The sequence below is a fragment of the Ixodes scapularis genome, unplaced genomic scaffold (genome assembly GCF_016920785.2).
Source record: "Ixodes scapularis isolate PalLabHiFi unplaced genomic scaffold, ASM1692078v2 PGA_scaffold11__112_contigs__length_91849675, whole genome shotgun sequence".
NCBI classification, from domain to species: domain Eukaryota; kingdom Metazoa; phylum Arthropoda; class Arachnida; order Ixodida; family Ixodidae; genus Ixodes; species Ixodes scapularis.
Window position 1 is genome coordinate 70617428 of NW_024609837.1, and position 27598 is coordinate 70645025.

Genomic DNA, 27598 nt, shown 5'->3' on the forward strand with positions numbered 1-27598 from the left:
TCTCCTCTGGTAGCAGACGACTCTACAAGTTGAACGGGTCTGACTAGTCACGCACTGCTGAAGGGTCCCTTGCCACGTTCATATGCGCTCACTCTGCAATTTTGGCTTCGGATCACCTGGGTGAACTGTGGCGTGGAGTGACAGATTTCTAGTCAAAACAAAAGGAAAGCTTCCTTTCAGATGGGATTGATATGATCTATACTGTTATTATACCTTGGCCGAGAATCAATGCAAAAAAAAATTTAAAAAGTCGCTTTGCGTTGTATTTTGGATTTAGCGGTTTTTTAGCGGTTTTCGGGATTCCGACTGCGGGTTTTCAATTTTTGAGTTGGCAACACTGGTCTCAGCTCGGAGCGTGGAGCGAAAGCTTGCGCTGGGAACCTCCTGGGTTCGACCCCCGCCGCACCCGCCCGTTTCGATCTGGATGAGTTTCGTACCGGCACGCGTTCGTGTGATCACTACTGCGTGATGCACGTTAAAAAACCCAGGTTAGCGGTTGTACCGCACTGGCCAAATTTCTCATCTACAGCTAAGAGACCGATTACCCGTTGAGGCGCATCTCCATCAAGGCTCTACCGGGTGAAACAAGGAGACGGTAGGCTCTTTAAATCGACCGGAAAATTCGGTTTCTTAACCTATCGCGCTACTACTTTGTGCAGCTTTGCCCACAGATGGTGCATTTTTTTCGTAAAATTTGCAAAGAGCGAACTTACCTGAGGAAAAAGTAAAGAAAGAAAAAGGCTTAGCTCCTATGGAAACGCAGCGACGCCACCGGTCTGCAATCAACACGGCGCCGTTTTGCACGGTAGACAAGAGATGGCGCAACGAACGCCGCCAAGGAACGAGCATACGGGCGCCGAGAGCCGGCCGAGGTATTCCTCAAAGGCTCTTTAGCAGACGATCTTTTCGACTCAAAAGCGGCGCGCGTTCCGCAGGCGGTGACAGTCGCAGAAACAAAAAAGACAGGCGCGGTAACAGCAAGGAACTGCAGTTCCTTGTCTGCTAGTTACGCCGGCTCTCGGCGTCGTCTGCTCGTTCGTTGGCGGCAGTTGGCGTCGCGACCGCTTGCGCCATCTCTTGTCTATACCGTGCAAAACGGCGCCGTGTTGATTGCAGACCGGTGGCGTCGCTGCGTTTCCATAGGAGCTAAGCCTTTTTCTTTCTTTACTTTTTCCTCAGGTAAGTCCGCTCTTTGCAAATTTTACGAAAAAAATGCACCACGTGTGGGCAACGCTGCACAAAGTCGTAGCGCGATAGGTTAAGAAACCGAATTTTCCGGTCGATTTAAAGAGCCTACCGTCTCCTTGTTTCACCCGGCATAAACATAAAAAGCAAGCCAATTTTTTTTTTTTTTTTTTTTTTTTGGGGGGGGGGCTCGTTTTTGTTTTCTGCGCACGAGAAAGCAAGTAGCGGTGACGTCAGAACGCCGAGCCCTGATTGGCTGATCGCGACCCCCTATCTGAGCGTCGTCTGCTCCTTTGCAACGTCGTCTGCTCCTTTGCAATGTCGTCTGCGTCTGTCTTACCTTTCCTGCGACTTTCGGAAGTGCAAGTTTTTACGAGCGAGCTCGACTTCGCCTTTCAGAGAGGGCAGACGAAATAACTCAAGCGGTACGTTGTTTTTGTCTAACTACTAGCAGACGCGCATCAAGGAGGGAAGTGAAAGGACTCACTGGCGAGGTGTCCCGAGGCGCCGAGGTTTGTTTGCTAAGAACCGAGAGTGAGCGTGTTAGTGTCCGCAAGTTCCCTCCCAAATACTTGTTCCCTCCTTTCGTGTGCGGCGAGACCCCTCACTCTTTAACGGCGTCGGCGGGTTGGCTCAGTTAACGTCGTCTGCTTTACGTCTGCTAGTCAAAGCGATGGCTGCCTTACCTTTCCTGCTGTCGGAGATTCACCGCTTTTTCACCGGCGAGAGTCACCGTTGCCTCGGGAAACAAGGAGATAACAAGAGGAAGAAATTGACCTCTTAATCTAAAATTGAGGTCAGCGATCAAAGTATAATACGGGAAGGGTTCACAAGGGTCGCGCGGGCACATTCCATTCAGCACGCCAGCTGGTCGTGAGCAGAGAGCTTTTCCCGGGTGTTTGTGGATCCAGCGTTCTTGTTCGTCGTGGTCTGTTTCAAGTACTTTTTACTTTTTCTTGCTGCTTGAAGGAGCGCACGTAGAAAAATAAACGTCCGTGGGTCGTCGCGACCGCGACGCTGTCGGCCATGCTGATTTGATCGTAAGAAGTGCGAAGGACAGCTTCGGATCTGTCGTAGGATTTCGTCGTAACCTGTGCAAAACTTACGAAAATTTCGTTTCGTGAATACGAATTAAGCTTTGTCTTACGCACATTTTTGGCGTAAGATCGTTTCGTGAATCTGGCCTCTGCACTTCCGAAAGTCGCAGGAAAGGTAAGACAGACGCAGACGACGTTGCCAGCAGACGACGTTTCAAAGGAGCAGACGACGCTCAGGTAGGGGGGCGCGATCAGCCAATCAGGGCTCTGCGTTCTGATGTCCCCGCTACCCCCTGCGCAAGAAGCAGACGAACTTGCCCTCCGCATAGATGTTTTAATATATTTTAATAATGCACTAAATGTTCATTTAGGTGAACACATTTTGTCACTAATTATATTTTCCAATTAAAAAATTATTTAGTTAATTAAAATTTTTATATAATTCTTATACATATATAAATGTACCCCAGTAATTAAAAAAATTCCCTATTTGTATAAATCTAAAAATTTAAGTGTTTTTAGTTTTCTTCATTAGCAAAGGTCAATACACCCCCAACTTGTCAAAATTGTTGCCCCGTGTGAACTGGGAACGGGAAAGGCATTTGAAGTCCGACTGGGAATCGCTCCATCCAGTTACTTTCCTAACTGGTCCCAGTTCACTCCATTCCCAACTGGGAGTCAAACCAGTTGACTCCCAACTGGGAATGGTTCAAACCAGTTGACTCCCAACTGGGAATGGTTCAAACCAGTTGACCCCTCAGCTGGTCCCAGTTGGACTCCTATTGATCCCAGTTGGGACCAGTTAGTCCCAGTTGATTCACAGGTGGGACCAGTTAGTCCCAGTTGAAACCAGTTGAGGTGCCAACTGGTCCCAGTTAGAAATTTTCGCCTGGGCCCCGGGGTCACGTGACTATCCTTCCCTACTCCTCCTCAAGAGCTGCTCTCCAATTCGGCGTTACAGGGATTTGTAAACGGCTTTCATTTTTTTACTCTCCTGCGCCTTCGTCGCCACACCCACTGGCCAAACTCTCCCAATATACGGCTCTGATAGTAGTAGCATTGGACCGCGTGTCCAATGCTACTACTATCAAAAAGCGGAAAACTCAGTAGATTCTGTGGTATTATCACTGAATCAGCAGACTTCTGAAAAATATAATTAGATCTACTGATAAAAACGCCGCTTCGCGGCGTCCGACTATTCGCTAAAGTGTCGTTCGATGAAACGTGGGCGTTCGCTAAAACGTCATTCGATCAAGTGAGTGCCTCCCACTGTGGTGCCTCGGTGCCTCCCGATAAATCAGTAGGAGTGGCAACACTGGCCGGAGGGAGCCGAAGTTTCGCTTTTGATTGCCGCTCGTGTTTAAAATTTTCGCGAAGCAAACAGCATAAGCTCAATGAAACCTAGACTCAACCTACCAACTCTAGCATCTCGCCGTAAATTATTTCAACTATGCCCATTTCACAAGCACTTTCATCACCCATACCTACGGCAGCCATCGAAGATCACAATCCTTTCAAGAACGCTTTAGCTATTATTGTATGATTAGGAGCCTCTTATTTGTCTATACTAATAACTGCACAATATTGTACTATCTTATGAAATGTAATCCACTTCCTTGAAGGTAAATAAATAAATAAATAAATAAATAAGAAATTTTTGCTCTCGGTCCCTAGCGGAAAACCAGTCAACGGTGAGCAACAGTCTCCCAACGGTGCAGGATTCAAAAACGTACGCCGCGCTGGCATTGGCCTTGCCTGCAGTCACGCACTGCCCGTCGTGCCCGTGCTATTGTGCTCGTGCGCCCTCGTTCCGCCGTTCGTTGGAGCATTTGGCCGTCGTAGTGGCCGGTCGTTTTTCGGTAAGCCTACCCGAACCGCTTTGGCCATTTTCGCCTTGTTCTGACATGTTTTACACCCTTCATTGTCTGACCGGCACAGCGTTCCATGGAGGGCAAGGCCATCCCGGTCAGGGTGGCAGTACGCTGCCGGCCACTGGTCTGCAAAGAAAAAATCGATGGCTGCCAGTCCTGTGTCCAGTTCGTGCCCGGTGAACAGCAGATTGTGCTTGGCACGGACAAAAGGTTCACTTACGACTACGTGTTCCCCCCCGAGGAGGCTCAAGAAGCCGTCTACACACACGCTGTAGCCAAACTCATTGACAAACTCTTCAAAGGTAGGCGAACTTCCCCGTAACCGTTTCGAAGCGCGCTTTGCTGAGCAGCCGCCCTTTTAGTGAACGTCGTCTTGTCGAGCAATGTTTGACATGCATGTTGATAGTTTGGGGGTGTGGTTTGAGCAAACGACTTCTCACTTGTGACCTTTTCTCCCCTTTGTTTGTGGAGCCATCTCGGTTGCCGTGTGCCACCACTCGCTAAAATATGTTCTTTTGAACATTATTTGTGGCCCGTAACGCCCTTTAATTAGCAAGCATTCCACTTTGTGTGGAAGTGTTTTAGGTGCCATTAATCTTGGGACGAGCCTATTTTGACGGCAGCCTGAGAGGAGGCGGCCTGGCTGTCCGGGCGGAAGTGCCGGCAATTTCCTCCCATTGGCTGGCTCAACCACGTGACTATACTGCTGGCCAGTGTTGCCGTTGGGCGGTTGGTGAAAGTAGCCAAAAGACCGGTCAAAAGGAGCCATTTTATTCGTCTTGGTGCCAAAAATGTTGCCACCATTAATTCAGGGTAAGTTCTTTTAAAGGGCAACTCCAGTCCATGCTTTCGATTTTGGGATTATGACTGTTTTTAGTGCAGTCAGCGTCCCTGATTTGCAAGGTGTAATTTTTTTCTCGTTATTGTGCGTAGTTTTAAAGATATCGACGCCTCAAAGTTTTGTTTGGGGCGCGGCCGACAAAACCGAAACTAGCCGCTCGAGGCCCCGGCAACACTGGAAATCAGCCGCTATGTGAACGTGACGTCAGGATCATTCTCGTTCAATGAGTACGCAGGCCGAGCGGCACCTACCTCTGTTGCGCTAGCCGTCTAAAGATAGGAGGTAAGCTGATTTTGTATTAATTCTGTATACGTGGTAGTTATCCAGCATATGTAGCAAGAGTTAGTGCGTATAGCCAAAAGCTAGCGACTGGAAAACCCGTGAACTCGTACGGTGCCGTACTCGGTGGCCGCCGCCGTGCGTGCTCTATGCCGTACTCGTCGCTTGTATAGACGCTTTGCAGCAGCTGTGCATGGGCACCGCCATAACTGACCTTCAGTTTTTGTTTCCTCTTATTTCATTTTCTTCACTTCATTATTACCATACCAGGCCAGGTTATAGCCATCTTAGATTTTCTTCTGTCTTTCTCCCCAGCATTGGCTTCTGTGGAGCCTCGTCCACACCAATTTCAGTGGCTCGGTATCTCGGTAAAACAAGAGAAGGTCAGCAATGGCGGCTGTATTCTGGCGCGTGTGTAAAGCGTCTATACCCAAAAGCTAGCGACTGGGAAACGAGTAAACTCGTTCGGTGCCGTAGTCGGCGGCTGTCGCCGTGTGTGCGGTCTTCCGTACTCGTCGCTAGGCCTAAATTGTCATCGTGGCTCCGTGGATGGAGCGGCGTTGCTCTATGCCGTGCTGCCAGTGACGCACAGTACCGGGGGCCCTCTCGCTTTCGCACTGCGGGTCAGTCCCAGACACTAAGCTTTGCGGCCTTCCGGCGCGGGCTGCGGCGCCCGAACACACGTGTGCTGGGCTGTACACGTCTGTTTTTTCATTCTTTTTTCCTCGGGCGCGTAAATGCCGAAGACCACAGTCCACTCGTTGAACAGTGTTCACCCACAGCTTCTTCAATTTCCGGTCCGTTGGAAGCTTGTGAAAAAGCACCTCCGGGTTGCGCAGCGGGTTGTTTGAGCAGCCCACAGCACTACAAGTGGCACTCGGCATCTTTCGAGGAACAGCCGGCCAGTCTTGGGGGCACCGAGTTGCTCGCTAAGACGAGTCTTGGAGTCCTCACAGGCAAATAAACAAAAGGCTATATCAAAGCTGCCTGGGCTACAGATAAAAGCAACGGCTAAACACACCTATCACAACCCGAAGTAGCGGTGGTGGCGGCTTAAAGGGCAACTCCGCTCAATTCCGAAAAATTTAGGCTTGCATGTGATTCCATTTCACAAAGCTCTACTAAACAACTCTACGTCTTCGGATTCGCAAAATGTGAAATATTATTTGTGTGATTCTAATTTAAACGCCAGCTGATACCGAAACTTCGGTTGCGTCAGGCAACATTGGTCTCGTGCGGTCAGAGTCATGGGCACGTCACGTCGAACCACGTGGTCTTGTGACGTTCGGGAGGGGGGCGAGGGACAGGACACGTGACGCGTCCAGGTCGCTTCGCGTGGCGTGGACGGTGACGGCCCGGGCGAGAGGGGGAAGGGGAGAGGACGAAAGAGAAAGGGAGCGGAGAAACAGACCGATAAGCGCGCAGGGCAGCGCAAACTCTGGGTTTATGGCAGTGAGCCTTCGAAATGCGGATGAAGAATTAAGAAGCTGTACTTGCATCTGGACTGCCATTTTCTTTAAAAAATAAAAACGGCGTTCGTGAACATTTCTTTTTTTATCTTCAATTGGAAATTCCGATAGCTTCTCGCTGAAGACGTTTCCCAGGTCTGCTGTTTTTGGACTGGGAAAGATAATCTCATATTGACCAAGTCCAAGGATAGCAAGCTTGTCGATGTGTTGTGTCGCAACACTGATGGATCAGCACTAATGGGATCAGAATGTCGCGGTGTTTTTTTTTGGTTTCTGAATGCTTGGGTAGGTACCCATAGTGCGGACGAATCTTGCATTTGCAGAATTTACACTTTGCCGCTGTTCCGTTGTCAGCAGATGGCACCCAGCCTGCAAGAAGTATTGATGAAGAACATATAGGTGAACAACAGCGCGGCATAGACGCAGCGTTAATGTTTTTATGCACAGCATGCCAAAAAAAAAATTTGTAACGAAGCTTACCATTAATCTTGCTGTCTTTTTTCCACTCGTCGCGGAAGCTATCATTTTGAAAGCCAGTAGTAATGCCTTGAAATGATACAGCGAATCATTTCTGGGCCTGTTAGAAAACAAAAGCCAACAACTAAGTTTGCCAAGGAAGACTGATTCTAACGCAGCTGCTGCTTCCGTTTATATTATGTTTGTGGACTTGTGATTGACCGCTCCTTCAGTATCGTGATGACCGGAACATGCCGCGTTTTTTTCTTAAATTTCTTTTAAAGGTATTTGTAATGTCAGATATCATGTCATCTTTCTGACAGAGTATAAACATTCTCTGTACTAAAAATTCGCCAGAATATAAATTAAAAGTAGCCAAAGAAGCCAAGGAGCCAACTTAAAATTTTTGTCACCAGACCGTGCTCAAAAGTAGCCAATTTGGTGCGAAATAGCCACCAACGGCAACACGGCTGCCGGCATACTTTTGCGGGTATCATATAGACCGGGGATGGCCAGTCTGACCCGGCCTAAAAGCCGCAAACAAAACCACGAAACTTTCAAGAGCTGCGGAGGTGGGGGTAGAGGGGACTTCTGTCCAGAGCAATAAACTAACCTTGAACTACTTTCAATCTATCAGAGTCAAAAGCAGTCCAACTGTTTGTATGATAGCAGTAGCACGAGACTACCAAACCGCAACCACCTGTCTTTCGATTTAAAACGCGTTCCATCTCTTTTTGGTAAGTCCTCATGTGACCGGGAGGGAGGGGGGGGTAGGGCTGCGAGTCACACTTTAACACGTGAAGAGGTGCATGCGGCTCGCGAACCGCAGCTTGGCCACCCCTGATATAGACCTTTCCAGCACCAGTCACGAACGAAGCGATTTGCTGTGTGCGTCCCTGGTTTTGAGAGGGTACGTCATTGTTGCCAGACTGCGCTGGGCTGTGGGTTTTCTAGGCAGTGGGCTGTGGCAGCCTGCGTAGGCACACTTCCGGACGCTGGTGGAGGCTAAATTGCCGCATTCTATTTTTTTTATTTTGTGTTCTATGGCGAATAGAATTTCTCGGGGTTTTTAAGAATGCATTGTCAGTGATGTGATTGCTGCGCCAATTGCGCCAAACTGCGCCAAGGGGCTAACCCTGCTACATTTTGCCAAGATATGGGTAATCTGCGCCAAGCTTGCGCCAAAGGACCAATTTTGGTCGCCTTTATAAACCGAAACTAAACTGAGTACCGCAATTGAGCACGCGGTGAGCTAGGTGGCGCAAGCGGCCGCCCGACACAAAGTACCCTGCATCAATCGTTCATCCGGTCTTGCACGGTTTTCCCGTCATGTCTCGTTCCGCGTCCCCATCGTCTCGCGTTTTTAAAATTTTTTATTATTTTTTTTTAACGATAGACGCGGACGTGTGCGGCGCTCCGACGCTAACGTGCTAGTGTACTGGCAGTGTTGCCAATTTAGCGGTTTTCCCGCTAAACTTAGCGGTTTTTGGTTCTGTTTAGCGGGATAAATTATTGTTTTGCGGGTGGCGGGACTTTTAGCCGTTTTTATGTAACCTTGGCGGTTTTTTAGCGATATAGAAGTTATATAGATTTACTGTCAACGATGCACCTTTCATATCCATAAAGACAAGGATAATAAGCCACAGTCGTCTTCGCTTACTCTCAGTAATGTTCTGGTTTGTGAGAGTAACGCCTGTGACGTCATCAGAACATTAAGACGTCGAACATCGGAACATGCCTCCCTGTTTTGTGCGCGCACGTTTGAACTGCATGAATGTTCCAATTTTTCTTTGACGTTTTTGTCACTGTTTCGTGAAATGGGCGCGGTGAAGTACGCTCAAAAATTTAGAAAAGACTGGCTACAAGACCCCTAACTTAAGGACTGGCTACTGGAGGTTCCTGGTGATAGCAGACGAGCCAGGTGCCGCTATTTCAAAACGGAACTGTCTGTGAAGAATGTGGATTTGGTCATGCACGCTGCAACGAAGAAGCATGTTTCGGCCGCTGCGCCTTTCTCCTCTGGTAGCAGACGACTCTACAAGTTGAACGGGGCTAACTAGTCACTCACTGCTGAAGGGTCCCTTGCCATGTTCGTATGCGCTCACTCTGCAATTTTGGCTTGGGATCACCAGGGTGAATTGTGGCGTGGCGTGACAGATTTCCAGCCAAAACAAAGGGAAAGCTTCCTTTCAGATTGCATTGATATGATCTACACTGTTATTATACCTATGTCACGAATTAAAGCAAAAAAAAAAAAAAGTTTAAAAAGTCGTTTTGCGCAGTGTTTTGGATTTAGCGGTTTTTTAGCGGTTCTCGGGATTCCGACAGCGGGTTTTCAATTTTTGAGTTGGCAACACTGTGTACCGGCCATGTCGTCATGCTATGAAACGAAACCACGTTTCTGCGCGGCGGGAGTTCCTTAGTGAGCTGAAGCACTCGCTCCTGAAAGCAGCGGCCATGGGAAAACTATATTTGGTTCCTGCCTGCCAGTCACCGTGGTCGCGCGACGTCGGGTGTTGCCGTCCCCACGTCGCTGCAGATATGCCGCTTTCGAAAATGAGACTAAATACCGCCGGATGTTCATCAACATTCCTGTTCTTATTTAATACGCTACTAAAAAAATCCCTCTTTAGCTCAAAGACTTCTGTGTCGAAATATTGATTACCTAGGTTTTTCTCGGCGGGTTTTCTTTCGGAAGGGACCCCGGCGCGTGAAAAATCTGCCGCGAAAGAAAGTTGGTGAAGGGAAGTGAGCCAAAGAAAAGAATGCAATGTCTACAGGCTGAACCCGCTCAGCGCGCTTGTTTGTCTCGAGTTGAGTCGTTGCACGAAGCGCTCCAAGAGCTTTTTCACCCTGGCTCGTGATGTCTTGCATCCATGTGCTCAGGTTATTTTCTTTTTTTTTTTCTGTGTGTTTAGCTTGTACCTTGCCTGCCGGCCTGGCAAGCTCGTGCTGCTAGACTGTTTTTTGTCGTATGCTGGACAGTTACATTTTGCATGCAACTTTGGGAACCAGTTGGCGACAGAGCGGGAGTGGCATGGTTTCGATCGAACAGGCCATCTCCGATCGTGCGACAATTTCGTATTGCAGTGCAGTAGTTACGTCACGTGTTTCATCAGTTGGAGACTGCTTTAATTTAATTTATCACTAGTCAACCTAATGCTGTGCTATTTATACTGAGCTGGTCATTTTTAAATAAATGTTAATATGTGCAATTTGGTTCTTATTTACCTATAGCGGGTATATATATATATACGTATCATTTAACTAAAGCATTGCAGAATGTGTCATGTCATTGGCATTTCAGTTACGTGTTTAGAGACTCCCAGGTGGTCTAACTGGACTATAATTTGTTTATTGCGGCGAGCAAAGTGTCCTTGGTTTGTCCAGCACTTGAAACAATTATTATTTCTTTTTTCTAAGAATATCTGCTCCAAAAGCCACTTTTGCTGCTCCAAAACACTGTTTTGGCTGCTCCAAAAGGTGCTCCAAAACGGCTTAGGCCAATCACATCACTGCATTGTACTATTTATGGGAACAAAGACAAGAAATTAGAGCTGTTTTGGTGAGTCCATGCTCGACAGAACAAATGCCACTGCAATGTTTGTTTCATTTTATGTTGATCTTTTTACGGCCCCATACACTCAGCCATGTCAATCTACAAAGGTCTTAGCCGTCGAAAATATTTGATCACACAGGATATCAGATCTGCATGGATGTTCCTTGCCCACAACATGAAATTCATAGTCTCATCAATCGAACATCATATATTGTACATACCCCACGGGGCCGCGTTCTTTGAACAGGATTTGAAAAAGGTCTCAAATAACACAGCATATCCAATATACAGTGTCGACGATAGTCACTTCACGACAATCTGACGGAATCCGGCGTGTTTTGGAGAACATGTAGAAAAGAGCTGCTTTTTTGCACAGCTTCAAAGCAAATGAACAAACGTGTCTATTCTGTCCCCACACGCCGGACCCGACCCTATCAGCTATTTTGCTAAGGCCCAGAACATAGCCGGGAAGGCTTTTTGGAGATTATCTCAACGGAAATAATCCTCGAAGAACGTCGATCCTAAACAGGCAAATAAAGTAAAAACTTCCAAGAAAGGCCGGCGAACTCCGAATGCATAATGCAGGTGAGGAGTCGCACTGACCGGGTTTCCACAGCTCAGGCGCGTGCCAAAAATTTCTGGCTGATGGGGGTCGCTCAATTCGCAAAATGGCAGCGGCCAGAGCGCTCTTTTTTGCAAAGGTCTATATTCGCACGCATTACTGAGATTCGCGTTAGCCTACCCAGAGCCGTATATTGGGAGTTTTGCCAGTGGGTGTGGCGACCAAGGCACCGGAGAGGAGAAAAGTAAATGAAAGGGAGGAGAGCGCCAAAGGAGAGAGAGAGAAAGAAGGGAGCAGACGGAGCAGAGAAGAGACGACCGCCATTTTTGACCAACGCTGTCGGAGAAGAGCACTGCTGAGGCTATGCGTCGTCTGCTACGGGCAGACTTCTTTTTCGCCTGAATAAGTTTGTGGCCATATGTCGAAAAATCTTCATTTATTAGCTTTTTAACCCACCAAGGAATAACAGTAGGTCATTTTCTTGCCAGAGCCAGCGATAAAAAAGAAAATAATTGAGATTTTGGATACAGATCCCACGCATTCCGCCGGGAGAATGAACGAAAATGGCGGCCCTCCCCACTCAGCTGGGAGCAGCCGGGAGTTCACGCGCATGTGCTCATGCCTCTTGCTCTGCGCCGCGTGCTGACTGGCTCACTCGGGAGGAGAGCGTTACGGCGGCGAGTTCATAAACTGACCACTCTCCCCATACACGGCTCTGAGCCTACCCACTTTGCGGCGACAGTCTGTCGGCTTATTACAAAAATGTTGACCCACCTGGCCCTGCTGTACACGCTGCTTCGCGAAGGCCGCGCCCGCCTCGCCCTGCTCTCAGGCAGACAAGCGGCAACCACTGGCGGCAGCAATACCCCACAGACTGGAACCAGCGACCGAAAGTCGCGCGATTGCTGCCAGCCAATGAAAGGACACCGCCTGCAATGTTTCCTCAAAGCTGCTGTGCTGGCTGCCATCGATATGTACACTTCCCTAATTTTATTAGTGGTCCTCAAATGCCGCAGGCTTGCTCCATCAGTGCTGTCATTGCGAGCCAGGGCTGTTAAGTCACCAATGAAAAGTAATTAAGGTACTGTAATTAGTCAGACCCTAAAGTTCAGTACATACTTTCTAATTTATAAAATTTTAGAAATGAACTTTAAAGGGGCACTGGACACCCCAAAGGTCTTAGTATTTTTTGTCTAAAACGATGCAAATTGTAGTCATAAACACAAAAAAAAAAAAAAACGCATCGCGAAAAAAAATTTTTTTGCACGTGCGTGCCTTTTTATTTTTGCCGCTTATATCTCCTGCGCTCACCTCCTTGCTTTTTTTGATCGGTGACGTCAAAAATCAGGAAACTTAGAAGCTTTGTGGGCGACATTTCTATACCATTTAATAACGGCAATCGTAAAACATGTTTTTTAACGCAATTGCGAACGCACTACGGCCCCTCTTTTTTAAATACCAAAAATCAGATTTCGGTGTGATGTCGCTTCCTGGATTTGTATCCTCCCTCGGAAAACTTGGCGGCACTCAGTCGGGGAAAAAAACCGTTGTTTTCCCGCGCCGGCTCCTATCCCGCCTGCTCACCTCCTCCTCCCCTCGAGTTGCTGTGGCCATGGCGGAGGTCCCAAAGAAAGTCGAGTCGCAGGAGACCGCAAAATTTGACTCACTGCACTGGCGCGGATCACGCGGAAACTTCAAATTCGACATTTGGAAATTGTTTTTTTAATTCAGAAATACTGAATTCCCAAGTTTCGAATTTTAAGGGCAATGTCCCGGCATCGTTTTCAATCGTTTCGGATAATAAAAATATATATGATTTTGATGTGTCAGTGCCCCTTTAACCTATTTTTTTAACTTGCTCCAATGACAAGTACTATTAGCAACTTGTCACTTAGTTAATATACGTTCTCCTGTAATATGAAAGGCCCACTAAGAGCTGTTGCTAAGACGGCGGGGGCGCTGCACGCATTCCGGGCAATTTCATGCTGCTTCGAGGGGTGGACACTCACTAAGGGCTTGTCTTGGCCTGAAAGAGCTTAAGCTTTTTATTTAGGCTTAGTGGAAGAGTGCGCTTCATTGGCATCACACTCGGAGATAGAGTTACGGAGGCTCCAAACAAGCGGTCGTCACTGCTTTTTTTATTAGTTTGGAGTATAAAATGTTGGAACAGGCAACTGAACAAATGTCAACGGGTAAATAAACAAATTCAAAATTTGCTCGACATAAAAAAATGCAGAAAATTCCAGAGCCAGTAGATTGCCGGTGCAATGAACTGCTCCCCGTCACAAAACCGAAACAAGAAACTGATAAGCACGGGTTGCGCTGTGCCTGAGCCCCGAGCAAGTCCTTTTCTCGAGGCAAAATGGAATAGTGTGCCCAGCGCCCCCGCCAGTCACCGTCGCAGCCATGTGCTCCCGGTGGGTCCTTACGATGGGCTGAAGTAAACGCTGCAAGCCATCCCAGCCAATCAAGTGCTGTGACTACATCATGCGACTGCACTCCGTGTCGCTGCTCCTCTGCTGAAGGTCACGCAACATTTCTACAGCATTGGACTGGCTTCAGTGGCTCGTAGCGTTGTCTACAGTCCATCATAAGGTGAAGCATAGTATATTAACTTGTCGCTCAGTTCATGTGCAGTTATACTTAGTTTCACCTTGCGACCGACTGCAGAGGATCCTACGAAGCATCAAAGCCAGGCCAGTGCCACACGAGTGTTGCATGACCTTCAGTAGAGGTGCGGTAACGGGCGGGAACTTATGGTCCACGCTTCCTCCACAGCTCCGGATTGGCTCAAGGGTTCGTAGTGTCCACCGCGCTGCATTATGAGGTGAAACGGGGAATAGGTAGCGACTTGTCATTGTCACTTTTTTCACGTATGAAACCGTGCCTATCGACGTCTTTCTCCTTGGAGACAACCGTTCGTGTGTCATCGCAGGTTAAGGGTTACCTTAACATTCTACCTACACAAATGCTTCGGCATTGCGTGAGACTCGAGCGTCCTCACGCAACCAATCCATGGCGGAACGCAACAAGCATCAATGAAATGCCCTCCCCCCAATCCATGCAACGCTACGCCCCTGAGTCGGCCAATGAGAAGAATTGAACTGGAGGAGGGAGCTGGCATTGAATCGCTGACAGTGTCTTCATTTGCTCGCTTGCTAAAGCACGACAAATGCATTTTTTTATTGGTGTCTGACCAAGAAGTTTGCATTTACCGGTGCTTAACCAGGCGAAAATCAGTCCACTTCCAGCTGGATTATGGAACTGGAAATGACAATCCAGCTGGGTCCAGCTGGACCGCTTCATTTCCAGTTCCTTCCATAATCCAGCTGGAAGTAGACTGATTTTCGCCTGGGATATTACTTAGATGAAACGGAGACATGGGCACAGAATTCCCTGACTTCTCGGTAAAATGCATGCAATCCCAACAATTCGGAAGACTCCCCAGTACTAATGAACATAAACGAGGGATGCGGTTCACAAATAAAAAAGAAGCGGCCTCGTGGGCAGTTCGGTGGGGCCTGACGGCGAGTGAATGTTTCTTTCACGCAACTTGCAACCGTGTTGCAAATTAGCTCAGTGTCTGTTCTTCTCCCTTGGGCGCCGGCCCCTCGTGTGCATCGTGCTCGTTTACGTCTGCCGCCTTAAAGTCGGCGGAGCGTGCCCCTCTGAGGTCGGACACACTGTTGCACGCAGGCTACAACGTGACCGTGCTGGCATATGGCCAGACCGGTTCCGGAAAGACATTCACTATGGGGACCAGCTGCGCGTCTCGAGGCATCGCGGAGGACACCGGCATCATACCGCGTGCTGTCCAGGACATTTTTGCTGCCGTCAGCGAATGTCGGGCCAGCAAGGACGTGGAGGTCAAGGTCTCCTTCCTGGAGGTAGGTGCGCTCCCTTACGCGAGCCCCTGGAAACGTTTAGGCTGCAGTCGTGCTGCCAATGTTTCGCACAACACTGTCTGCGATCACCGTCCGAGGAGTCTCTTCCTCATTAGAACGGTCCCGTCGCTTGTCAGTTTGCAGACGGTTTCTTTGTGTTTGCTGCAAACACCGTGCCTTTTGTACGGAAAGTATGAGCGGTGGGACTGCGGCTTAAATGGGTGTTGAAGGGGTATTCCTGCGTGCAGAAATTATGAATGTATAGAATTTATAAATTACGACAACACATTAGATAGCGAGCTGCGCTCACCATTTAATGTGTCGCCATCCCCGCTCTTGCAGTCATGCGTCCTAAAATTCCCCTCGTAGGGAAAAAGTGGTTAACCTTTCGCCGCGGTTAACGTTGACCAGCTTCGAGCGCCCAGAGTACAGAAGGCATCTCTCGAGCTTCTCGATTTTCTTTTCAGTCACTGCCCTTAACTCAAATCTGAGCCATTCATCGATGCATAACTGTGTGGCAAATGTTCCTTAGTATATGTGTTTATCCTTACAAGGCTTGTAGGCTCTTTTATTGCTTTACAGCATCAATGCCAAGATTGGGAGGAGCTCCTCTAGATCAGTTTGACCCCTGCCATAAATATTCTACTATAGCTCCTTTTCGTAATGCCCCAAGGTGGCGCTGTTCTGTTAAGTCTCGCAAACTTCTGGTCGAACGACAGAAGCAATCCCCATGAGGACGCCGCTCTTTGCAATGGCCATAATTTATTTCGCCACTAATTCGACCGGTGCTTGGCTAAAGAACCGTTGAGCGACAGGTTTTGTCGGCGAGTTTCGGGTACTGCTATTAGACAGCCGATCACCTGGTGGGATAGGTCTAATAGCGTAGCAGAAGGACCTCGTTAAATCTCCCGCTTCACCGTTTCTGTGGAACTTGCACGTCCTAGGAATTCGTCTTTTCCGTGGCAACTACAGAAAGCGTCTTATACCGGCGAAGTGGTGGCTCTGCGCTGGCATTCGATCGAGCCTGCGTCTTCCCTTTTATATGCAGATCTACAAGGAGGACATCCTCGACCTCCTCAGAAGCCAGGATCCCCTCTCCATCCGCGAGGACAATGGAACAATCAAGGTAAGGCAAAGTAGCTTCCTCGGGTTCTTGAACACAGTTTGCCGATCTCGAAACTGCTAAAAAAATGTGGCTTGCGCAGCATAGAGCTACTACTTCAAAAGCTGCGCTTAGAGTATTGCAACTACTATTGGGAACTGCAAGCGCACCGATCTGCAATGAAGAGTTAAAAATTAAGGTACAGAATGGTCTTCTGCCGGGCAAAAAACCAGTTTCCGTCTCAGTTTTCTCTTGCACTCTTCTCACCTCCGTTCCCCATTAAAGCGGGTCTCTCCGCTATTCCCCGTAGAAAAAGGGGGGGGGGCATCTCCCTTTTTCTCTAATGTAAGGGTGAAATTGAGGGAGTTTCCTTTCAGCCTGCTCGTCGGCCTCTAAGGGGGGACGTGGCCTGGAAGGGTCAACTTTTGAACCATTGTCTCGAATTGATTCAAACTTTCATGGTGAATTGATTTCAGCCTTATAGGCCAATTTTACAGCATACTACGCTTAACAAGCTTCAGAAAAAAGTTACTTTATTAGGAAATATATTTAAGAAAAATAATAATTGCAATCCACAAAATGTTTGGTTTAATGTGAAGTAGAATACCCATAGTGCAAGTTAAGGTAAAAATTAATTGTAGAAAATGCAATTCTAGAGAAAAACAATAACACCCAAAAAGAGCAAATGATTTCAACAAATTTCTGAGTTTTAAAATATTCAGCTTTTGTCATGAAGAATTTAGCTTTTTCAATGAGTACCTTAACTTTTTCTTTGGGAAATTTCAGTCAAGGACACCACAGAATGAAATCTTTACACTTTCAAAATGTCCAATGATACATTTCTTCATACCACATTTCCTGCCAAAAAGTGAAACTGAGAAGAATGCATCTGAAGTTTCAACTTTAGGTTGCTTTCTTTCTGCGAGTCCGAGGAAGGCAAAATTCACCTGGCGGATTGTTAGCACCTTCCTCTTTGAGACTTCCCTCTTCTCCTGGCAATAGCTACCAGTTTGTTTCGTTTGTAGGCACGCCAACTTTTGTAGCAGGCATTCCCTGACAGATAAACTGGCAAGAACTAAGAGGCAAATCACACTGAGGAAGAGCAGCAAAGCAGGAATAGGATCTGAAGGGGAAGATACTGTAAAGGGGCGTTACTGAAGATGACACAATATCACGTCACCAGGAAGGACCAATCGCAAACCCTGTTTCAGGTCCCGACCAATAAGATTGCTCATACCAAATTTTCAGAATTTTTTCTGCTTGGATATATTGGGTCCTCCTGGCCATTGACACTTGTAAACTTTGAAAGCTTCTATGGGCTAAATCTAGAGTAAAGGCTAAGTTAAACGAGTATGAAACAGCGCTAAATAAAAAAATGGCCGCATCTCCTCGTGGTGAATGATGTTGATTAGGGCGAACCTCTGGTGGTGGTTGTTTGCGTAGACGCTGAGCCACAGCATGCTGAGCCTTTTGTTCGTTTTCATCCATGTCAGAAAAAGAATGTGTGGTATGGAACGTGGTTATATAGGCATTTGAGCATTTGAGCATTTGACCGCAGCGCCCTCTCGTCTATAAATGTTGAGCCAATGCATGCAAAGTTTAATGCGATTATATACGCATTTGACCGCAGCGCCCTCTCCTGTATAGACGTTGAGCGGCTACCTGCAACGTTTCATCCATGACATCCCCAGCTCTTGAGTTACTACCACATTTCAGAGCCCCCTACTCGTCCCGCAGTCGTGGCCGAGTGGTTAAGGCGATGGACGAGAAATCCATTGGGGTCTCCCCGCACAGGTTCGAATCCTGTCGTCTGCGCAAACATTTCTTCTTTCTGCCCTACACAAGCACGTGAGCTCACAAGCACCAGCACCAGCAAGATCGATGTGTGCACGGACGCCGGACGGACAAGGCTAGACCCTAAAGAGCTTTGCCCCTAAAAACGCAAAAAACTTGCTCCCTGCTGACTCGGGGGGGCTGCCGACATCTTGAAAATAATTTATTCTGAGATAAATCCTGCATGTTTTTAAATGAAAGTTTCTGAAACCATTCTTTGGAAGTTAATAAGCATAAACATATCATTTTTGAAAAACATTTTTTTGAAAATTTTGAATTCCGAGGCCATGTGTCCCCTTAACGAAGATCTTTCGAGTTAGTCTGAGCAATCTTGCATCCCCAACTGTACCCGCCCTCCTCCATCTGGGTCTAGATCCGATTTCTTTCGTTTGGCGAGCGTCTTCTGATCGAGCTGTAACTTCCGTGGTGCCAAGGTCTAGCTATACCGACAGAAACCCACAAAAAAGGCCCCTGTTTTGCTCAGGCCGGTGCGGCAAGGTTGTTTAGATTCAAATTCACCCGTTCGTTTTTTCCCGCTCAACCCTTGTAACGCAGGACTTGCACAACAAAAATGTTTCACCAGTCCTGCTTAGATTGTTTAAAGGCATTTGACTGTATACTTTGTGCATAGTACGTGCATGCACATGCTATGTACTTTGTTCTATATTATTTACATACTTTGTACATGGTATGTACTATTGGGGAGGCAAAATGAAATGCAAACGGAGGAGCACGTGACTCGCGGTACAGGCAGCTTTGCCTGGAAGCTCGCCATGGGGTGAGGGTGCGTGGCCTACTCAGAGCAGGCCATGCACTTTCGCCCCATGGCTCACTTCCAGGCGACGCCACCTGGAAGTGACCCATGGGGCAAGGAATAGAATAGAATAATGACTGCGCTTGAATCATGACTGCAATCACAGTCATGACAATGGAACTCAGGAACTTAAATCCCATTTACATTTTGTTTGTGTGCGTCTGCACATGGTGCGAGCGTGCATGTATGTGTACATATTGTCATAATCTCTCCTTAATTTTTTTTCTTTAATTCCCTGCGTGGCGGGCTGGCAGGCGCACTTGTGAACTGGTTTTAACCTGTTCGCAAGTGGAAATAGATATTATTATTATTATTAGTTTCCTTTGTATGGATCTCGTAGTGAATGCTGGGGACTTTTTCACTACCTAATTGAATGATTGAAGTAACAGCTGGATGTATTTTATTTAATGCTACTACAGCACTCAAGGGAAAGTAGGAAGACCCAGCAGAGGTGGTGTAAATGTTAAAAATACAAAGGAACAAAAAAAAAAAAACTGCATCGCATTAAGTTTTTGTTTTTATGAAGGACATAGTCCGCCAGTTGCAGTGGAATCTCGTTCGTACAGTCTCGCATAATGTTTTTCATTCCCGTCGAATGTCCCATAGATACAATGTATTGTGATACAGAAATTGCAATAATTTTTGCTCGAAATTGGATAATACGACAGCTGCACTGGGTTTGATGGGTATTCAAAAATGCGTCTTTATATTCTAGTCTGCCAGCACAAATCACATTGCAGTAGGCCACGAGCTGCCTGCTGCACGGTAGCGGTAGTCACGGGTTAAGTTGCAACCAGCCGATGCGCGACTTGCGGTCAGGCAACAACCGAGGTAGTCAAATGGCTTTTGGCCGTGACCACTGTGGCCAACCACTGCAACTTCTACACCTAATTAAAAAAAAGCACACACAACACAAAAGCAACCTCGGATTAATAAAAATGTGGGTTGATTCAGGAGGCAGTACACTACCAGCGGTATTCCACTGCCTGTGGGATTGGAGCACGTTTTTCACCATGTGTACATGTTCTATGCCCTTTGGGGTCAATTTCGGATAATACGGTATCTGTATGATACATTCAATTTTCCGGTCTCCGCGAAAAACATATTGAAGAGATTCCTCGGTAAATTGAGGCATACCTCGTTCTCTCGCTCTGCCTTTCGTCGTAGCGGAACGAGTCTCGTTGGCACTACAAATACGCCGAGCCTACACGGGCAGCTGAGTCTGATCAGAGATGCCCTCTTCGGTCATTTCCTCCCTCTTGCGAAGCATCGCGAAAAATTGCGGTGGCTTAGCTCGGCTATGCCAGGATATACGTAGCGTGAGCTTATGCGTACAAAATGAGGCGCTATCAAGTGGCTCCGGTGCAGCGTCAGACTTGGCTACTGCACAACAGAGGCGCACAGCTGGGCACACGGCGGCGCCAGTGCATCTGCCGCGGCTATGACGTTACTCCTCTGAAATGCGCAAACCGGTGAAACACGCGCGGCGGCCTCGGCGCTCCAGCTGTGTGCTGTGGGACGTCGCTGCTCCTCGCGCATGCGCAGCACGGCTCTTTGGGAGCCATGCAAAACTGCTCAACCTCGGCCAGTGTAGCTCACGCTAGAAAACTTTCAGCAGGCATACAATTTCTGTCATAGACTTCTCTAGAAGGTGTTGTGCCCTGCGTCGGGAGCCGTGGAACTCTTGCGCAATGGTCGGTCAAGAAGCTGGAGCGGAACTTAAGAGTGGCACTCTTTCTCAAATCTCCAGATCCCGAACCTGACGGAGCGGAGGGTGGCCTCCGCAGAAGAGGCCCTTCACCAGCTGGAGGTTGGCTCCGCATCGCGGAGCACGGGCTCCACCGAGATGAACGCCCGCTCGTCGCGTTCCCATGCCATCTACACGCTCGCAGTGGAGCTGAAGGAACGTGGCGGCAACGACGTCACCGCGTCGAAGTTCCATCTTGTGGACCTTGCCGGCTCGGAGCGGGCCAACAAGACCAAGGCCGTCGGCGAGCGCTTTCGCGAGGGTGAGTGCACTGCTCTAGGGCACCCTCTGAAACGTGGTCTAAAAGCTAGTCCACAGATTTGTGTACAACTACTCCAGTGCATTGTAGCCGCTTGCGAGAGGACACTATGCGGAGCGCAAATTCGTCTGCCTCTTTTTGGGTGTTGTGATGACGTCTGAACACAGAGCTCAGATTTACTCCAATTGGAAAGATGGTAGATAGACCTCTAGGCAGCTTGCTTTGAAGTCTATCCACTATCCTTCTGTCAGAGCCAATCGGAGCTTGGCATCCTGGCATCACCACAACCCCAGCAAAAGAAGCAGCCGAACTTGCGCTCTGCACTGAGTGGAAATCGAGGGATCTCTTTTTTGGATGCACTAAACACGCCGGCTTTTTCCCGGCACCATAGTATCGCTTTATTGGCGCGCAATGCGATCGCAGCCGAAATAGTATGTTAAAGCGAAGCCTCATGCTTTGCTAAAACTGATATGAAAGGTGCAGCTGGTGGGTTAGCTCAGCCGTTAGTTGAGCAACACTAGGCTAAGACTATACTCCGTTTGACTCTAAGTGTAGTGAGGCCTGATTGATAGCGCGAGCATTTGACCCTGAAAAGCGTTGGTACTGTACGACCTTGCATGCTTGGCAGGAACGCTAGAAGCCCATAAGTCGTCTCCAAAGTTTCTTTTTTTTTTACAGCGGAGCAGTTAAGGGCTAGTTTCCCCAGGATCGTGTTCCCCGCAAAGAAATGTTGACACAAAACTCTGGACAGCTACCGTCATCTATGAGCGACGGCGGCCACCAGACAACCGGTTTGCCGGCCTCGCTCATAGATGGCGGCAACCTTTCCAGCCTTTCCACTCTGGTTTTCATCAGAGTGGAAAGGCTGAATTTCTCTAGGCGTCTTCCTAGATGTCATCCTTGAAGTCGTCCTTGAGATCGTTCTTGATGTTGTCTGAGAGGTTGTCCTCAAAGTTGTACTAAAAGTCATCCTTGAGGTCGTCCTAGAGGTCATCCTAGATGTTGTCCTAGGCATTCACCTTGAGGTCGTCCTAAACATCGTCCCTGAGGTCGCCCTAGACTTTGTCCTCTAAGCATCGTCCTTGAGGTCACGTGACCCCCCCCCCCGGCTACGCCGACGCCGCTCAGGCTGGAAACGGGCCCCTAAGAGCTGCGCTCTAAAACACCCGAGCCTATTTAATTAGACGTCAGCCATCACAAATATTGTAATTATAATGCAATTAAATGCAAAGGGGCAAGCGAGCTGGACAAGAATGATGAAAATAATCCCTGGAGAAGGGGAACAAGAGGGACAAAGGACAAACACAAATCTCCAAACACAGCTAAGTGACTGGTGAGCGACCGAAAAAATCCGCCTGGTCCGGGTATCGAACCCAGGACCTCTCCATTACAAGTGGAAGTGGAGCGCTCTACCAACTGAGCTAACCAGGGGTTAGACGTCAGTAGAGCAAACGGGTTTTATCAGCTGCCACCAGTCTAACACCAACAAGGGTGAAGCTTGCAATTTAATTCACCAGTCTAACACCAATTGCAATTCACCATCATCAACAAATATTGTATTCGTTTGGTCATTTTGTGCGGTGATTATTGGGGAAAAGCTTCTTCAAAGTAGCGCTGGAGCCACGCCCCTCCGAAGCAGAGAGAAAGGGGAGAGAGGGAGGAAGCCCATCAGCTGACGTCGCGAGAGGACCGGCTGGGGGACCCCGCCGCACCTGGCCGCTCTCTCCTTTTTAGAGTCGCCGTCGTTTAGAAAGGAAAAAAATTGGGTTGTGTGTATGTTCATACAGCGTAAAACTTGGTCTGCCTCAACGGGCGACTAGTCTCCTAGCTGTCGATGTGAAATTTGGCCAGTGCAGTACAACCGCTAGCCTGGGGACGATGCTCGTTCAGATCGAAACGGGCAGGGTTGGGACTGGACCCAGGATCTCTGGGTTCTACAATACAAGCTTTTGCTCCCCGTGCTCGGAGCTGGTGTGCGCTAGCCGACTCTGCCACCGATCCCCCCTCGCCGTGGTCATTCTGTTGCTGCATAGGGCTTGCTTTTATCCGTTGACCGGTCATCCGACGTGTTGATCGTTCTCTTGTTTGTTTACGAGTTTGCGGAATTCTCGTGGCACCGAAACAACTGACTCGCACTGCTGTACGATGCCGTACTTATGTGTAGCCATTGGCTTGCACGAGCAGTGCTCGTTGTAGTTGTTCTTCCCGCTTACCGCCCTTTCACTCTGACATCAAGATTTTAAGGGAATGAGTTCACGCTTTGCAAACAGATGAGTTTGAGCTAGTATGCCGTTGTTTTGTTCGGAACGTGTTCAGGATGGCATGTATGTGTTAGCGCGTCAGGAAAAACAACGCTTTGTAACTTGGGTTCTTTATAGGAGGGACGAAAGACGTGAATACATTGATAGGGTACAGATTACAAAAGTCAGAGTTCGACCCTGGTCGGCATGATGGCGTCGGTCGATGACCGTTCCCGTTGGACCGGAAAAAGGCTGGCAACTCTGGCCAGGGTTGCCGCTTCCGGCCGCAACACTTCCCCCACACTTGGTGGAATGGTGGAACTACAGGTCCAGCCGAACAGGTGGTCGGCGTTCTCGCACTGGACACTGTTCCTTGCTTGGCTCCAAGGTGTTGGAACCGCTGAGGATTGGCCCCATTCTAACATGAAATCCTCATTCAGCTCACTGGGTTGATTCAGAGGGTCGGGAGTGTTGACCTCGTGCCTCAGGCGTAGCTGGTCATGATGTCTGCGGATCATACTGCCAGGTGTCTGCACCAGCACCATGCGGTTTCCCAGTTCTTGCGTTATTGTTCCACTCAGCCAGCGAGGTCCATTACCAAAGTTCCTTGCAAAAACGGCCTGACCTCGGCTCCATGTACGCGACTGGTTGGATGGCCCTGCCGGTTTGTGACTCTCTGCCCGGGCTGTCAGCAAGTACAGACAAACTTACGGCTGACAGGCCAGAAGCATTTCTGCTGGAGACTTGGGACGACCACCCGATGGCGTTCTACGGTGCATGTGGAGCCATCTCGCCAAGCGAGTTGTGAGAGACGCACCAGACACCTTCTTTAGTCATTCTTTCACTGAGCAGTGCGGTACGTATAGGACGTATTCCATTTTTCTTGACAAAGTCCTGGAATTCGGCTCCTGTGAATGGAGTACCATTGTCCGACACCAAACATGTGAGCAGGCCAAATCGAGCAAGGGTGGTTAGTTCCACTGTCGTTGCCAATGTTGCTGTTGTCGTTGGTGATGCCTCTATCCAGCCAGAAAAACTGTTGACCACCACCAGGATCATCTTTCCCTCTACTGGTCCGGCATAATCCACGTGAACTCTTGTCCACGGCTGTTTTGTTGCTGGCCATGCCAGTGGCTTCCTACTCGGTGGTATGGGAGCCGCCTGTTGGCACACCGTGCACCAGTGAGGCAACTCTTCCACCTCACGGTCGATGCCTGGCCACCACACCAGCGTGCGTGCCAGTGCTTTAGTTGCATCAATCCCCATGTGAGCATCATGAAACTCCAATAGAAATGCCCTCCGTGCATATTTCGGAATCACCACTCTTCCACCCATGCAGATGAGGGCCCCTTCCAGCGTGAGTGCATTCCGATAATGCCAGTATGGCTTAAGGCGAATGTCCAAAAAGCCTTCTTGGCCAACCCTTGCTGATTCTGTCTCATAGGCTCTGCATGGTTGGGTCCTTCCCTGTGAGGTCTTTAGCTGTCATGTGGACACTAGGCCGGTGTCCAACATGTCCACTGTGAAGACCCCCATATCTTGGGCCTCTTCGGTTTCTGCTCCTTCTGGTGCAGTTGCCACCGGCAGACGACTGAGGGCGTCTGCGCTCAAGTTTTTTTGACCGAGGCTTGTACTTAATCACATACTTGCACGCTCCAAGCATTAGTGCCCACCTCTAGATGCGTGCCGCAGCCATGCTTGGAATCTATTTGCTTTCTTTGAACAACCCCACCAAGGGTTGGTGGTCTGTCTTTAGGGTGAAGCTCCTGCAGAGAAGGTAATCCCTGAACTTCGTTACCTAAAAAATGAGCTCAAGCGCTTTCGTTTGTCCTCTCCTTATCAAGCCTCGTCGCCATAGTTAGCGCATCCAGAAAAACAATGCTTTGTAACTTGGGTTCTTTATAGGAGAGACGAAAGACGTGAATACATTGATAGGGTACAGATTACAAAAGTCCGAGTCCGACCCTGGTCAGCATGATGGCGTCGGTCGACGACCGTTCCCGTTAAACCGGAAGAAGGCTGGCGGCTCTGGCCAGAGTTGCCGCCTTTGGCTGCAACAGTATGAAAACAATGTATGTATGAGTTTGGGTCTCAAGAAGGCTCGACTGAACCCGACGCTCTGCCAACCATCTTTGAATGTAAGAAGGCAATTCAGCGCATTAAGCGGCACACGCAAAGAGGAAACAAAGCTAGCTAGGAATTTTCGGTCGACTCTTCTAAAAAAAATCTTAAGATATTAGTTGTGTACATTGTGCTGGAAAAGCCGCAATCATGTAGCTACTGCAGGGTGCGCACAGGTCCTTGAAACCCTTGAAAACCCTTAAATTTGAAAGTTGCTTTTTCAAGGCCTTGAAAGTGCTGGAATATCTTTGCCGTCCTTGAAAACCCTTGAATTCTTAGCGTTTCGCGGGGCTCGGTTGTGCGACCCGCGTTTTATAGCGGTTGAGTGTGGTCCCGGGAAACTTCGTTGCTTGCTTTCCGCGACACCGGGATCGCGAAGTCAAACCAATCAAACTTCCTGCACAAAAAAAAAAAAAAAGAAAAACTCGCGGCCGTTGCGCTTTTTTGTTTTCTTTCATCTGGCTTGCTTCGACTTCAGGGTTGGCTAAAAGCCATAAGTGGCCACAATGAGGCTGGAGAGCCTGGAGAGTCTCGACCTCTTCGTAAAAAAGGCATGTTGCGCCAGCGTGCTTATTTGCATTGGAAATGCAGTTATATGAATCAAGAGTTAAATTTAGTAGTATTTAATTCTTTCTTTTGCCTTCGTCTTTAGCTGGATTTATTGGCAACCCACTAAAAAAGCCACAGCCCCATAGGCCGAGAATTGTCTGTTGGCCACATTGTGCTTTGTTTATATCTGGTCTGTGCCTACTCTGGATGCTTTGTTTGCTGTTTGTTCCCACATGTCGCTTATGGTGCGTGTAGTGACCCAGTGATTCGTGCATTCAGATGGCATAGAATAATGCCCGGGAAATGTAAGCTCCAAAGCGCTTGGCTCAGCAACGACGACTATAAGCTTTGGGTTGCGCCAGATACAGCAAACCCTCACTGCGCAAAATGCACACTCTGCAGAAAGACGTTCGACATCGCTTCGATGGGCGAATCTGCCCTCAGAAGCCATGCAAAAAGTGCAAAGCACTGTGGAATCATGCAAATGGCAGCTGGAAACTCGATGGAGAACTATCTGGCAGCAAGCGTAAGCAGGCGGTCCACTGGCTCGGCTCCGTCGCAGGCGACCGATCTAAGCAGTGCCTGTAAGTCACACGAGGTGGTTACGGATGCGGAAATTTTGTGGACAATGAAAGTGATTACCTCCCACTACTCGTACAGATCGTCGGCACAAACCGGCGACTTGTTCAAGCGGATGTTTCCGGACAGCGACGTGCCCAAATCGTTTTCCTGTGGGGAGAAAAAATGTGCTTATGTAGCATGTCATGGGCTGAGGCCATTTTTCTTGTCGCGCTTGCAACAAGAGGTACAGAAGTCTGACTATTATGTCGTGCTTTTTGACGAGTCTGGTAATGACTTCCTGCAAGAGAAGCAAATGGACGTGCATGTGCGCTATTGGGACTTGTCACACAAGGTGGCCACCAGATATTACACATCCGCTTTTATGGGGCATTCCACGGCAGAGGAAATTCAGGAAGTGCTTCTCAGGGCTTTGGAGCCTTTGCCACTTGGCAAGATTATTCAGATCTCGATGGATGGGCCAAACGTTAACCTTAAGTTCTTCAGGAATATGCAAGTGCACTTGCAGGAACACCATCAGGTCCAGTGTGTTGACTTAGGGACGTGTGGCCTACATACCATCCACAATGCCTTCAGAGCAGGTGTTGTAGCCAGTAAGTGGGGCATTGACATTTTGCTGACAAGCCTGAGCGCACTCTTTCGAGACTCACCAGCACGAAGGGAAGATTTTTCCACCGTGACCAACCAGGACACATTTCCACTGCACTTTGTGGCTCATCGATGGGTGGAAAATACACTTGTCATTGGAAGAGCTTTGCTTCTTTGGAATGATGGGAAGAAACATGTGGAGTCTGCAAGGAGTAAGCAGGTGAGCTTACCAAAGTGTGCATCCTTTGAAAATGTGTACAGCTTCTGTCGTGACCCCTTGACGCCGGCAAAACTGAACTTTGCTCTCAGTTTTGCTTCCATTCTTAGCCTTTTTGAAAGACTACCAGTGTGACAAGCCAGTGATCTTCTTTCTTGGTAGAGACCTTGAAAGTGTTGTGCGGAAGCTCCTTGTGAAGTTCATGAAGGCTTCGGTGTTGTCTTCATTGGCAGGGGTTGGTGGCTTGCTCAGGGTGGATGTCGACAACCCTAATAACCACACTGCGCTTGATGAAGTGGACATCGGCCCCAAATGTGTTCAAGCACTGAAGGATTCGAGAGCAAGCGCGAAGGATGCATTTCAATTCAGAATGGAGTGTAAACAGTTTCTGGCAGCTGTGACCAAG

The 27598-nt window shown here is 48.4% G+C and overlaps 1 protein-coding gene and 1 non-coding gene across 2 annotated transcripts in view; one reads left to right on the top strand and one right to left on the bottom strand.

Annotated features, from left to right (window-relative positions):
* The first annotated feature begins 3942 nt into the window (after positions 1-3942).
* LOC8030189 (chromosome-associated kinesin KIF4) overlaps positions 3943-27598 on the top strand; it is a 71043-nt gene continuing 47387 nt past the window's right edge. The window contains exons 1-5 of the mRNA XM_029994636.2: positions 3943-4081; positions 4161-4395; positions 14956-15146; positions 16192-16269; positions 20643-20901. Of these exons, the coding sequence (XP_029850496.2) occupies positions 4167-4395; positions 14956-15146; positions 16192-16269; positions 20643-20901 (757 nt within the window). The 5' untranslated portion in view covers positions 3943-4081; positions 4161-4166. The remainder of the gene's footprint in view (positions 4082-4160; positions 4396-14955; positions 15147-16191; positions 16270-20642; positions 20902-27598) is intronic.
* Positions 22251-22329, bottom strand: Trnag-ucc. The gene is given in 2 exon segments: positions 22251-22286; positions 22293-22329. It is a non-coding gene; the product is annotated as a tRNA-Gly (tRNA).